Raw genomic sequence first — 15,181 nt, 5'->3', positions numbered from 1 at the left:
TTACTTACTCTGAAAGACTTAGGAATTATTGTTAGATAAATTAAAGGGAAACTGCTAAGTGTTGAAGGGACATTACGTGCTTTTAGAAGTAGAGGTTATCTGTTTATTTACGTAAAGTAACATCGCACCACTGATAATGTATTACTCACTCTCGCTGCGGCTATTGCAGCTGCATGTTCTGGCACACGGTCTCACTCAATCCGAGCCTTCCGACCCGAACACACCATCAGTAAATTATTTGCACAGCGACTTCTTATTCGAATAGCCTTCTAAAACCAACACAGTTCTACGTAAAACATTTCAAAGAATATAATGATATTTTTTTCCCTTTTTAGAAGTATGTCCCTGATATATAAAAACGTATTTTAAAAATAGAACCCCCTAAAAGGGGCCCATTTTATATTTTGATTGAACACTAAAAATTAGTATATAATACTGCAATTATTGCACTTTAAAATGATATCAATACGAAATTTTTACGATTTATAGAATCTTCAGTATAACCATTTTCATAATACTTTGCATCCTAACCACATGGATTATTTAATTTCATCACTAGAATATATAAAAAAAAAAAATTGGAGCAAATATTAAGTTGTCATGTTTCGTAGGTGTTCGATTTGACATGGAATGACTCATATGCGTGTGCCCACACACATGCACGCGCACACACACACACACACACACACACACACACACACACACACGTTAGGATATTAAATTTCATTTACATGGATGGACTTCGAATTTTCGTTCCCCTTGAACTGTATTTTCCAGTATAGGAGGTTGAAATCAGAGGAAAACATAAACATATCATTATCATACCGTAATCATATTATGCGTCACCAAAACACACCAAGTTATTAAATTGTACTTCGATTAGAGGATTTCGAATTTTCCTCCTACCCATAGGAGTCATCCTATGGAGTGTCATGATGAACTAAAATTTTCATTTTTTTTAGGTATCAAAGAACTAAAGAAATTAAAAAATATGTTGTTGTTTTCTAATGCCAAGTGTTTGACAATAAAGTCATTTGGCCTCTTGCACTCCAATATTTTTCAAAGATAATATAAAAAATATAAAAATTTATTTTTATTGGTCATATCTCAGAACGAAATATTACTGCTCGTAAGTGATATGGGAATGAAACCATGGAAATGGATATATTTTAATGCAGCCTGTGGTTTTTCCCTGGTTGTACATACATACATACATACATAAATACATACTGTACATTCATTCATTCCATTCCATTCATTCATTCATTTTGGAAATTATATTTATGATATACACACATAAACACATGATGAATGTAATTTCAGAAATTGTGGTTAACAGAACACTATACTGCATTTCTTGAAGTAGAAAGCACTTCTCTGTTGCCAAATTTAGCTTTTCTGTTTTTTTTATAAGTGTTTGTTTAGGTTATGTCTATTGTTATGATACAGTATTATAAAGTTTCATGCAGATTGACTTAAAATAATATTATCTGTCTCATAGTTACTGAAGTTCCAAAGAAGTGCCAAAAGTGAAGATGACATGCATTCTGGATATCCACTGAGTTCTCAGGCAGACCTGAAGTTGCATTTCAAGTATTCAGAGAAATCAGTAAGGCATGGACAAACCAAGCACTACAGCCATCCTCGTACAGACATCTCGTATGTAGGAAAGTTATGTAATGTAATTTTTGTTTGATGTTATTCTTATAGATATTGTATTAATAGTATTTTATTTGCTTTTAGCATTGCACTTCAGCCTTGTTGCTCTGAAATCGACGTTTCCATTGTGGATCGCATCACAGCATTGCTAAACCCACAACCTTTGTGCAGGAGAAATATCAATAAATTTGCTTCAGGTCACATGAGAGATGTAAGTATTCGAAGGAGATAGGTAATGTTGGTGTTTTTATCACGTAAAGAAAGCAGAATTAGGTTCATTTGTCCACATTGCGACATAATTTACCAAGCAACTGACAAGTTTTCTGTTGTATGTGTGCAGTCTGAAGCTTGTGAACAAACTCTTAGTAAGTAGTTAAATAAAGTAAAACTGTACTTTGAAATGCAGTTGGCTAATACTGTATGTAATCAGTCATTTTCTGCTTCTAATATGAATGACAGTGTTTTGTGACTTGGTAGAAGTGAGTGGTAGCCTACGATTTCAGAACCTAAACCCATGTGCGGAACCTAGACACCAATACACTATCCTGCATTCTTTAAAATGGAAAACACTTCAGTGTTAGCACATTTAGCATTTTATGATGTATTGCTTTACTTACCTCTCCACAACCATGACAGACACATTTTGTGCCATTAGGGGTCTACCAATAACAAAAGTAATGAAAGTAACCAAACAGTAACTAATTTAAGCAATTTATTTATTTATTTATTTATTTATTTATTTATTTATTATTTTGCTAATAATTGTAACATAAAATATAATACATACAGAAAAAAAGAGTAGAACTTGTGCTCAGGGGCGGATTCCTGAATTGAAATTAATAATTATACAAAACAATTTGTCTTATGTCTACTGTGCAATTATAATATATAAATTTAAATTTACAATTTTTCAATTTTTATAAAATCCATACATAACTTTTTAAATTTAATACTAGAACTATTAGAATTGACAAGATTAGGATATTTAAATATAAATTTGTTATATATTCTTGGGCCTAAATTACTACTATGATTAATTACTGTAACAGTGTTGCATTTTGGTTCAAACAATCTTAAAGAGTTCATACCTTTTGTTTCATAACTATGAGAATACAATTCAAAATTATTTCGATTTTTATGTATGAATTTTATTAATACAATATAATAAATTTGTCTTACGTTAAGTACACTAAAGTCTAGGAACAAATTTTGAGATGGAAAATCAATAGGTTTAGGAAGACATATTTTAATTATTTTCTTCTGTAATAAATAAAATGGATTAAAATTGAATTTAAATGAGCTACCCCATCCTATAATTCCATACATAATTATCGATTGAAATAAAGTTAAATATATTGTACGTAATAAACTTATTAAGAAGTAATCCCTCAATAAAACAAAATAATATACTATTTTACGTAATTTATTACAATGTGTTAGTTCCATTTTAAATGATTATCGAAAATTATGCCTAAATAAACTTCAGAGGACTCTTTAATAATCGGACATTTACTCTGTATAAGACAACAATCAGAATTATGTAATTTAATACTTAATGTAGATGTAGGAGGTTTGTTACATTTTTCAGATAATGAGAATGGAATAATTATGGTTTTATTTTCGTTGATAGAAAGATAATTCATGTCAAACCATTTTTTTATTAATTTAAGTCCATTATTTGAATTATTATATGCATCATACCAGGTTTTTCCACCAAAAAGTAAAACTGTGTCATCTGCATAAGAATAGTGAACACCATTGTATTGTTGTAAGTCAATTTTTAATAAGTCATTAATATATATTAAAAATAGAATAGGGCCTAGAACTGTGCCTTGGGGAACACCTATATTAATAATTAAAGGTTCACTTGAATAATTGTCAATTATCGTTATTTGAATTCTGTCATTAAGATACGATTTTATTAAGTTTAAAGCATTACCTTTGATTCCTAATAAGTCTAATTTCTCAATTAAGATATCATATTTCACTGTATCAAATGCTTTTCTTATGTCCAGGAAAATACCAATTCATTTGTTACCTTAATCAAATTCTCTAACAATTTTTTTAGTAACTTGATATATTGCATTATCTGTACTGAATTTTTTTCGAAAACCAAATTGATTATCACTTAATATATTATGTTTATCAAGATAATTCATTAATCGAACTTTAATACATTTTTCTAGTAATTTTGAAATACATGAAAGTAATGATATTGGTCTATAATTGTTCATATTTCTTTTGTCTCCTGTTTTAAAAATAGGTTTCACAATTGCATTTTAAAATTTATTTGGGAATTTGCGATTTAGAAAACATAAAATAAGGTTTGGCAATATAATTTATAGCCATCTTAAGTATTTTAGCACTAATGTTATCAGGACCAGATGATACATCATTTTTTAAAGTTTTGGCTATAATGATTATTTCGTCATCTGTTACGGAGTAAAGATACATACAAACATTTACTGAAGTATTTCAAAATCTACAGTGCCTGTAACCCACCTAATAATCCTCTTGATCTAACTTTGTTTGATATACAACCTAAAACTATCATAATTGGGGACTTTAACGCCCACTCCCAACTTCGGGGCTACGATAATGTAAACCAACCTGGAAAAATGATCATGGCCCTCCTAAATACTACAATCGCGGAACTTGTCGACAGAAAAGAAGATCCCCCTACTTTCATTCATTATTCTGGTTCTGGTACAAATCCAGACTTATTACTAGTAACATCAGATATCCATCACGAAACCAAGAAAAAAATAATTGAAGACCCTGGATCTAGCCATAGAGTCATCATTGCTTCTATCCATCTCCACCAAAACCGAAGAAAAGAACCCTACAATAAGAAAAGAACATGGAACTTTAAGAAAGCGAATTGGAAACTATTTACAACAGAACTCGACGAACACCTCAAGCACAACACACCACTAATGGAAAATACAAACTCAGATAGATTGAACAAATATTTCTGTGAATCTATTATTAAAATTGCAAAAAAGTGCATTCCACGAGGCAAACCAAAAAAATACACCCCATTCTGGACAGAAAACCTGAATTTATTGAAACAAAATAGAGATAAAGCAAGAACCAAAGCAGAACATAGCAAAACACCAGAAGATACTCAAGATTGGAGGAAGAAGACAGCTTTTCTTAAAAAAGCAATTATAACAGCAAAAAAGAACAGTTTTAATAAATTTATTGAAAATATTAATTACAGAACCGATAGCGCTAAGACATATAAATTTCTGAACAATATTTCCAATACACAGGAAAATACTAGCCAACCTATTATTCATAATAACAAAACACTAACAGATGGTATGGATATAGCAAACGCATTTAATAAACACTACTCAAACTCTCACAGATTACATCCCAATATAAAAAAAAAACTGACAAATTTATCAAAAGAGAATTACATAAAAATAACAAAAACAATATTACTAGTACAAAACTTGAAATATTTCATCAAAATTTTACTTCCTAAGAATTAACTATAGCTATACAAAATTTAAAAACCTAGAAATCTCCTGGCTCCGACAACATTCATTCCGAATTTTTTTAACATCTGGGGTAAAAAGCCAAGTCTGTACTTTTATCCATTTTCAATTTATCATGGAACACCTCAATTCCTGCAGCTTGGAAAAAAGCAATCTTTGTACCAATTTACAAAAAAGGGAAACCTGCTCATGATGTTAATAGTTATCGACCAATAGTACTATTAAGCATGATAGCAAAAACCATGGAGTCCATGATCTCCCACAGATTAACTTGGTATTTAGAATCCCAAAACCTTTTATCACCAAGACAAGTAGGCTTTCGACAACTACACTCTACCAATGAACAAGTCATATGCCTCGGCCAAGAAATAAAAGACAGTTTTAACAAGAAATAAGATACCTTGGCAATATTTATTGACTTTCAGTTAGCATATGACTCTGTTTGGAGAAATAAATTATTACTAAAACTCCAGAAATTAGGTATCTCCAGCAATATGTTCAGATGGATATCAGAATTCCTTAGTCAAAGATTCATTGTCACTAAATTCAATAACTCACTTTCTAGTTACAGACAAATATATCCAGGTGTACCTCAGGGTGCTGTCCTCAGCACAACTTTATTCAATATTTATATAAATGACTTACCCTCCCTATTAGAGGAATCAAACATGAAAACAGCACTATTTGCAGATGATATCGTTTTGTGGACTTCCGGATCTTACAGACATAGAGACAAAATTCAAAATTCTGCTCTTAAAGCTCTAAATCAACTACATGAATGGAATACATCAAATTTGATGACACTGAATTTAAGCAGAAGTAACTACCAAATATTTTCACTTGATAAAAAAGAAAGAGAATTCAATCTCCAATACAATGGCCAACACCTTCCTAGGACTTATGAATCCAAATATCTTGAAGTTATTTTCGATAGTAAGTTAACATGGAGCAACCATTTGAAATACATTTCTGAAAAAGCTCGTAAAAGATTCTCCCTTCTAAAAAGACTAGCAGGAAAGAAATGGGGATGCTCTAGGAATACTTTGAACACTACATACAAAATGTTTATACAGCCAGTGCTGACATACTGCGGAGAAATTTTAATTACTTCACCTTTCATAAACGACATAGAATATGTTCAAAACCAAGCTCTCAGACTCATTACTGGTGGAATCAAAACAACTCCAATAGATTCTGTGAGATTCCTCACTAATATGAACAGCATCAAAATGACAATAGAAGAAAAATCACTGATTCAATATGAAAAACTTATCAGATTACCAGGAAACAATTGGCATTCATACAGTCTTCTCTGTAGATTGAAAACTCAAAAAAGTTTCATATCCATTGTTCAAGAATTAAAACAGAAAATCAATATCCCGAATTTAAAAGAAAACTTACAAATTAAACCAACTGTATTAAATACAGAATATAATCTAAATTTAACAGGAGAAATACTGAAATCAGAAGTAAACACTGAAATACTGAAACAATTGTCTTTAGAGACAATTAATATTAGGTACCCTCCACAAAACTGGCTTCATTTATACACCGATGGATCCTTGATCTCCAGAGAAAAAGGTGCCGGTGCAGGTGTTACGTGCTGTCTCTTCTCACATTATAGATCTCTTGGATATGGAACAACAAGTTTTGATGGAGAAATCATTGTAATAAGTGAAAGTCTCAGGAATCTTCTATGCCACATCAATAAATTTAAAAATGCAGTTATATTGTCAGACTCCAAAGCAGCTATTCTATCAATCGTCTCTAAACTCAGACCTTCATCTCAAACAGCAGAAATAATTAAAATGCTCTCTCAATTAATATCACTCAATAAAAGAATTGTATTCCAATGGATACCATCCCATTGTGGAATCCTGGGAAACGAGAATGCGGATGCTTTAACAAAGAAGGGCAGCACTGCTACTTACAGACCTGTTACTAAATCTACGTATTACTCTGTGAAAAGATTTATTAAATCTACATACTTAGACTTTAACAAACAACATTTGATAACACAATCTCAAGGGAAAAAATGGAACTCTCTGCATCAAAATCCACAGTTAATTCCCGATTTACCACGCAAATCGTCTGTAGCTGCATTTAGATTGGCAACAAGCCATGATTGTTTGGCCAAACACCTGCATAGAATTGGAATATATCAGTCCCCTAACTGCCCATTGTGCAACTCAAACCAAGAAATGGATTCGGAACACTTCAAAATCTGTGCTTCAGTTGCTGGCCATGATAATATCTTTGAAAAATATTGGAGTGCAAGAGGTCAAATGACTTTATTGTCAAATGCCTGGCATTAGAGAACAACAACATTTACTGAAGTTACATTGCTAAGAAAATTATTATTTTTTATAGACGATACAATAACCAAGCCAATGTTTGTAAAATAAGAGTTAAATTGTGTTGCAATTTGTATTTTATCACTTAAGATTAAACCATTTCGAGAAACAATCTCATTAAAATGTTCTTTTTTATTTACTTGAATATTTGCCGCTTCTCGCACAGTTTGCCAAAACATTTTTGAATTATGGCTATATTTTTCTAATTTGATAGAGAAATAATTAGCTTTCGCTCTCTTTATTACATTAGATAATATGTTACGAAATTTTTTAAATTTGTATTTTAAAATAATATTAAATGGTTCTTTTCTTAATTTGCTTGCAAGTTTGTTTCTTGTACGGATTGATTTAACTATACCATTTGTAACCCATGGTTTTATCTTTTTAAACTTACTAGAAACTTTTTGAGTAGTTTTATTTGTGTGCTTTATAATATTCGTATTTAAAATTTGATAAAAAATTTCTATACCATTATAGGGATCATTACAACTCATTACAGTATCCAATGTTTCATTACTTATATCTAACAATAGGTCATCATAATTGATAGTACTGTGATATTTATAAGTCTCAGAGTCTTCGAAATCTACTTTATTAATAAATGTAATTAAAGCAGTGCAGTGGTAGTGTAATGGTCAATAATATTGCTATGATTAACACTTGGGACAAATTCAAGTAATTTGTTATTGGTTTTAAAGAAAATATGATCAAGACAATTTTTCGACTGTGGTCTAGTTACGGATTTTAATAACTGATGAAAACCAAATTCATATATCTATGCCCTAAGTCATCCATAGAATCGTCTAGAATTTGAATGTTAATATCTCCAACTATAATGTGGTTATTAACATTTTTCTTGTTTATTAGAAAGCTTTCCACATCATTTATAAATTCAGCTTTGTTTAAATTGGGGGATCTATATATTGCCGTTAACTCAATAATAGTATTGTTGAAATTAAATTTAAAATGTATGCATTTTGAATTTAAAATTTCAATATCTGAAGCTGACACTTCAATATCATTTCTAAAATACACTACAATGCCAGCACATTTATTGTATTTACAAGGTTTAATAAACTTATTATAATTTGGTATGTCAAAACCTATATCATAATGAAGCCAAGTTTCAGTAAGTACTGTTATGTAAAAATTGAAAGAAAAGTATTGTAAGAAGGCACAAAATTCAGAGAAATTCTTTTTTATACTACGAATGTTTAAATGAATCAATTTTAAATTCAGATGTTTACAGTAACAAAGGTAACAATGTTTAATGTTTAAATAAATCAGTTTTAAATTAAGATGTTTACAGTATCAAAGGTAACGAATGTAACGTATTTTAAAGACTCGAATGATCATGTGTAACGAAATTACACATACTGTTCTGCTTCATTTATTTAATCTTGGTCCCACTGTCTGAGCTGTGGTGGTTCGATAATCAGTGATTACGTATTATGCGAGTCTAATACAGTCTAGAAGGCTGAGAGTGAAGTTGGTTATACATCCATTGAAATGCAGATCAGAGCACTTAGGAAACAAGTCTGATGGCAGATAGCAGGAAGACCAAAATGTATTTAATGTTTTTTATTGTGCTTATGAGTAATTCCTAATTATTAAGTTGTGATAACTGAAAAATTTTAATCTTTATATGAAACAACAGGTCGAAGTCAGGATAGAAGAAGAAATGTCAGGAGGAGGATTTAGTGAAGAACTATTTCCAGAACATGGGAGGAGTGATAGTAGAAGGAAGAAGAATAAATTGCATAAGATTTGCTGATGATAAGGCGTTGTTAGCAGAAGAGGAGATCATACTAAGAGATATGCTATTCTAGCTAAATGACATCTGTGAGCAATATGAGATGAAGATAAATGCAAACAATATGAAGACCATAGTCATAGCAAGAAAAGTAAAGAAGATAAACTTGCGAATTCTAAATGTAGCAGTAGAGCAAGTGGACGGATTGAAATACTTGGGGTTGTCTACTATAAGCAGTAACATTAGTTACTGCCTGGAAGTTAAAAGGAGAATAGCAATGGCAAAGGAAACTTTTAATAGAAAAAAAGAGCATCTTCTATGGACATCTGGAGAAAGAAGTATGGAAGAGACTAGTGAAGTGCTTTGTGTGGAGTGTAGCATTGTATGGGGCAGAAACATCGACATTACCACAGAGTGAAAAGAAGCGACTAGAAGCATTTGAAATGTGGATATGGAGGAGAATGGAGTGTGTGAAATGGACAGATAAGAAGAAACGAAGCTCTGTTGGAAAGAGTAGGTGAACAAATAATAATACTGAAACTGATCAGGAAGAGAAAAAGGAATTGGTTGGGTCACTAGCTAAGAAAAAACTGCCTACTGAAGGATGCACTGGAAAGAATGGTGAATGGGAGAAGAGTTCTGGGTAGAAGAAGATATCAAATAATAGACGACATTAAGATGTATGAATTGTATGCAGAGACTAAGAGGAAAGCAGAAAATAGGAAAGGCTGGAGAATGCTGGATTTGCAGTGAAAGACCTGCCCTTCGGCAGAACACTGTGAATGAATGAGGCTTTTTATCACAGTACTCAATGGAAGAACAATGTTTCTGATAAATATTTTGGCTCTATTAATAATTAAAAGATCACATATTTGAGATTGTCATCCTCAGTAGTCTAGTGCAGGGGTCATCAATTATTAGTTTCAACTGAGATTCACATTGAAACATTGTTGTTGTTTTCTAATGCCAGGCATTTGACAATAAAGTCATTTGACCTCTTGCACTCCAATATTTTTCAAAGATATCATGACCAGCCACTGAAGCACAGATTTTGAGATGTTTCGAATCCATTTCTTGGTTTGAGTTGCACAATGGGCAGTTAGGGGACTGATATATTCCAATTCTATGCAGGTGTTTGGCCAAACAATCATGGCGTGTTGCCAATCTAAATGCAGCTACAGACGATTTGCGTGGTAAATCGGGAATTAACTGTGGATTTTGATGCAGAGAGTTCCATTTTTTTCCTTGAGATTGTGTTATCAAATGTTGTTTGTTAAAGTCTAAGTATGTAGATTTAATAAATCTTTTCACAGAGTAATACGTAGATTTAGTAACAGGTCTGTAAGTAGCAGTGCTGCCCTTCTTTGTTAAAGCATCCGCATTCTCGTTTCTCAGGATTCCACAATGGGATGGTATCCATTGGAATACAATTCTTTTATTGAGTGATATTAATTGAGAGAGCATTTTAGTTATTTCTGCTGTTTGAGATGAAGGTGTGTGTTGAGAGACTATTGATAGAATAGCTGCTTTGGAGTCAGACAATATAACTGCATTCTTAAATTTATTGATGTGGCATAGAAGATTCCTGAGACTTTCACTTATTGCAATGATTTCTCCATCAAAACTTGTTGTTCCATATCCAAGAGATCTATAAAGTGAGAAGAGACAGCACGTAATACCTGCACCGGCACCTTGTTCTCTGGAGATCAAGGATCCGTTGGTGTATAAATGAAGCCAGTTTTGTGGAGGGTACCTAATATTTATTGTCTCTAAAGACAATTGTTTCAGTATTTCAGTGTTTACTTCTGATTTCAATATTTCTTCTGTGAAATTGTATAGTACAAAGTCTGAGCTCTGGAACTATGAACATACGAAGTTGTTAAAAGGAATTGACATAAATAATGGTTGGTATACAGTGTATATTTATGAATCCATAATGTCACAAAATTAATCAATTAACCTGTGAGTGGTCACTAAGAAAAATTGGCTCAGTTGGTCGCACATGAGTGATTCCCTCACACTGTGCTTTCGTTATCCTTTTTAAAACAATGTTCAAATCATCTGTAATAAATAATTATCGGTATTTGTATTAACTGTTGTATTTATGTACATTGAAGCACATATGAATAGACTAGGATAAAAAAAAAGACAAGAAAATGTGGCAGTAAAATAAATAGCAATAAACTACGCAGTTATAAGACTGGCAATAATTTTATTCAATAACAATAAAGTAGGCCTATACAAACAAGAATTGAAGGTAATGCAAATTAACATAAAAAACAAAATGCAAGAATTTCCTTACAAAGCTTGAAGATAACGCAAATTAACATAAACAGAGAGCAAAATGCAATAATTTCCCCACAACTCTATAACTAACTTTCACTTGTTTTATACAGCATTCAAGAAAGATGAAATAAAAAAAAAGTCGGAATAGAAAAAATAGTGATACTCTGAATTGTAACAAATGGCTATAAATTATGCATAATGCAAACAAGAATTGAAGGTTAACACGATTAATGGTAAGCAAAGAACAAAATGAAATGATTTCCACATGTTTAATACAGAATTAAAGAAATATAAAATAGAAAATGTGTAAATATAAAAAGTTGTGATACACAGTTGCAATACTGATAGTAAAGTGTAATCAATAGCAATAAAGTAGGTCGGTACAACAAAAATTGAAGATAATGCAAATTAAGATAAACATAGAACAAAATGTAATAATTTCATATCAGTGTTAAAAAAAAAAAAACATAAAATGAGAAATTTGGGAAAGAGGAAAAATTGTGATACGCAATTACAATAATGGCAGTAAAGTGTAATAGGTAGATCTATACAAGAATTGAAGCTAATGCAAATTAACATAAACATAGAACAAAACGCAATAATTTCCACACAAATTGGTCGAGTAATGAAATGTTACTCTCTCTGGTTTTCTTTCTCTCCTGTGTCATCATCTATTCTGTCATCAGAATTAATCGTTGACAAAAGTAACACAGTTTTATTCCTTCTTGAAATGTACCATGTCAACACGCCTATTTTGAAAGGCCGAACATGGTGCTAAAGGCAGTCTGATTTTCATATTCAGAAAAATCGATGGAATTTCCTTTTTCTTTTTTCTCAAAGTTCCCACAATTGAGGTTCTTCCTTCTAAGTTTCTTGGCTAGGGAGATAGACGTGAAATAGTTATTGATTGTAATATTTCTCCCCTTATTCAATATTTGAGCTGCAATTCTCTTGACAACACTACTTGACTATTGTCAACTGTATATGTCCTCTTTGGCTGGTTTCCAGGGTAAATTTCCAAATTTTCTGCATGTGACAACTACCAGAGAATATATTTTTATGCTATATTTTGATTGTTTATTCTTAGTATATACGCGAAATTTACACCTCCCTGGTAAATCTTCCAACATTTCGTCCACTGTTACATATTCTCTAATCTGATAGCTTGATTTACAGTAGGAGACGAAATCTTCGAATACTTTCTTTCATATAGCAGCCTGTGCCTTTCATATATGTTATCAAATCTCAGAGCACAAAGGATAAGATAAAAATCTTTTCATACACATAGTAGCTCTGAAGCACTCTAGGATAGTTCCATCACCTTTGAACTTAACAACTGAATCTACAATAATGGCAGTTTGCAAAGAATGACGTTCATAGCAGACAGCCTGGGAACTGGCAGAAAAACTAAAACATGATAAATCACGTCAGCCACCAAAGATCCTGTGCGCATGAACTTATTCACGAGAATCTGGATATTATCTCGTGTTGGAACCGGTTTCCTGAACTTTCTTTGGAACATGTTTCTAATGTCCTCATATGACTGACCTCTTAAACATTCAGCAACAACCTCTATCTGCTCGTTGATGGCATGATAAGAGAATCACAGGGGTTTAGAAAACCCAAGTCTGGTTGGTCACGTAATGAGAGAATCCCTCACAGATGGCACAGGGGTTTAGAAAAATCCAAGCCTGGTTGGTTGCATAATGAGAGAATCCCTCACAGGTAGCACAGGGGTTTAGAAAAACCCAAGCCTGATTGGTCACTTAATGAGAGAATCCCTCATAGGTAGCATAGAGGTTAAGAAAAACCCAAGCCTGGTTGGTCACTTAATGAGAGAATCCCTCACAGGTAGCACAGGGGTTTAGAAAAACCCAAACCTGGTTGGTCGCGTAATGAGAGAATCCCTCACAGGTAGCATAGAGGTTTAGAAAAACCCAAGCATGTTTGGTCGCATAATGAGAGAATCCCTCACAGGTAGCACAGGGATGTAGAAAAACCCAAGCCTGGTTGGTCACTTAATGAGGGAATCCCTCACATATAGCACAGGGGTTTAGAAAAACCCAAGCCTGGTTGGTCACATAATGAGAGAATTCCTCACAGGTAGCACAGGGGTTTAGAAAAACCCAAGCCTTGTTGGTCGCGTAATGAGAAAATCCCTCACAGGTAGCGCAGGGGTTTAGAAAAACCCAAGCCTGGTTGGTCGCGTAATGAGAGAATCCCTCACAGGTAGCACAGGGGTTTAGAAAAACCCAGGCCTGGTTGGTGAGAATCCCTCACAGATAATGCAGAGGCTTAACGAAATCGCAATTATGGCCTCAGTGAACACTTAGTACTTTTGAAGATAATACCATTTTGTGGCTAAAGATCATGAACTCAGCTACAGCTAGAGACAAATCTAGAATTCAGAATCAAGATATAAACAAATATACGCAATTTTTAGAAATGTGTGAGGGAAATGCTTGTATAGCGACAACTGATGGGTGAAACTTTAGTGAAATAAATTTCGCAAAACATATTTTAACAATTACTGCAAAAAAAAAAAAGTTCAGTACAAAGTTGTTAGCTGTCATGTGTATCTTTACAATATTGCAGAAAGAAAACTTCTACTGGTATCTATTTTGTCAGTGTCAGAATTGACACTTTTTAGACGTAACAGTTTGATTGAAATCAGGATCTGAATTAGTGCAGGCTGTTTGCATTGTCTTTTAAGTGGTTATTTACAGTGCTGTAGTTGAAAAAAAAATTTATTGGAACTTTGATATTTCAAAAGCGCCTAAATTGCTTCATCAGTCATTTGCTGTGGAACCCTAATATTATCTTTACTGACTTTCCATCCCAACTTCAGCACTGGTTACTTGTTAGTCATGATTTGAATTTAATTTTTGTCAAGTTCATATCTGAAAATGCGGTTTCACAACTAAAAAGAATGCATAACATTAACAGTAACTCCTTAAACTCAGGATGTTTGTTTACAGATACATACTTAACCTAGTTGTACATATGTATATGTAATTACTATAATTCGTGGGTGCACAGACAAAAGGAGGGGATAAGTCACCTTTTGGCCAGAATTGAGTTAAGTCAACATTTCGATAGACAAAGATGAGAAGAACATTGTGTAGAATGAGCTAAGCCATAGCTTTGAAATTTTAAGATGAAATAGAATTGTGCATATGGAGTTAAAACAGCAAAGTTAATGATTAAGATGTGTAAAGGGAGATAAGTCATTTGTAATGTTATATCACCTTTCGCACATTACATTTATATGGTGCAAGAGGAGGGAATGAAGTAGCTTCTTGCATATACAGATATGTAATGAATTGAGGATTCGTTAACCATGTGACCAAGTTGAGTGATACAAACTCTTGTCATGTCTCAGTTTAAGTTACCGATATGCATGTAGCACATATGTATGCTTATTCTACATAATGCAGTACTTTTGAATACCATTGATCACAAATTCCTTGCGGAAGATCATACCCATGAGAAGTGCGACACCGACAATATTTTAATAGAACAAAAAGAAGGAAGAATATAATATTGCCAGTACTGAATGCAACTCGTGTGACGCAGAGGGAAGAAGAAATCTCTAATCGTAAAGGGAATGAAAACAACATTTA

General features: G+C 32.6%; 1 protein-coding gene across 2 annotated transcripts in view; it reads left to right on the top strand.

Moving 5' to 3' along the window:
• Nucleotides 1-15,181, top strand: part of Atg2 (Autophagy-related 2) — a 326,693-nt gene that overhangs the window by 107,945 nt on the left and 203,567 nt on the right. For both annotated transcript variants that reach the window (XM_069833677.1, XM_069833676.1), the window contains exons 13-14: nt 1,502-1,659; nt 1,744-1,870. In XM_069833677.1, the coding sequence (XP_069689778.1) occupies nt 1,502-1,659; nt 1,744-1,870 (285 nt within the window). The remainder of the gene's footprint in view (nt 1-1,501; nt 1,660-1,743; nt 1,871-15,181) is intronic.

Source organism: Periplaneta americana, chromosome 8 (assembly GCF_040183065.1).
Source record: "Periplaneta americana isolate PAMFEO1 chromosome 8, P.americana_PAMFEO1_priV1, whole genome shotgun sequence".
NCBI classification, from domain to species: Eukaryota; Metazoa; Arthropoda; class Insecta; order Blattodea; family Blattidae; genus Periplaneta; species Periplaneta americana.
Note: the sequence above shows the minus strand (reverse complement) of the source record. Positions and strands in the feature narration are given on the sequence as shown.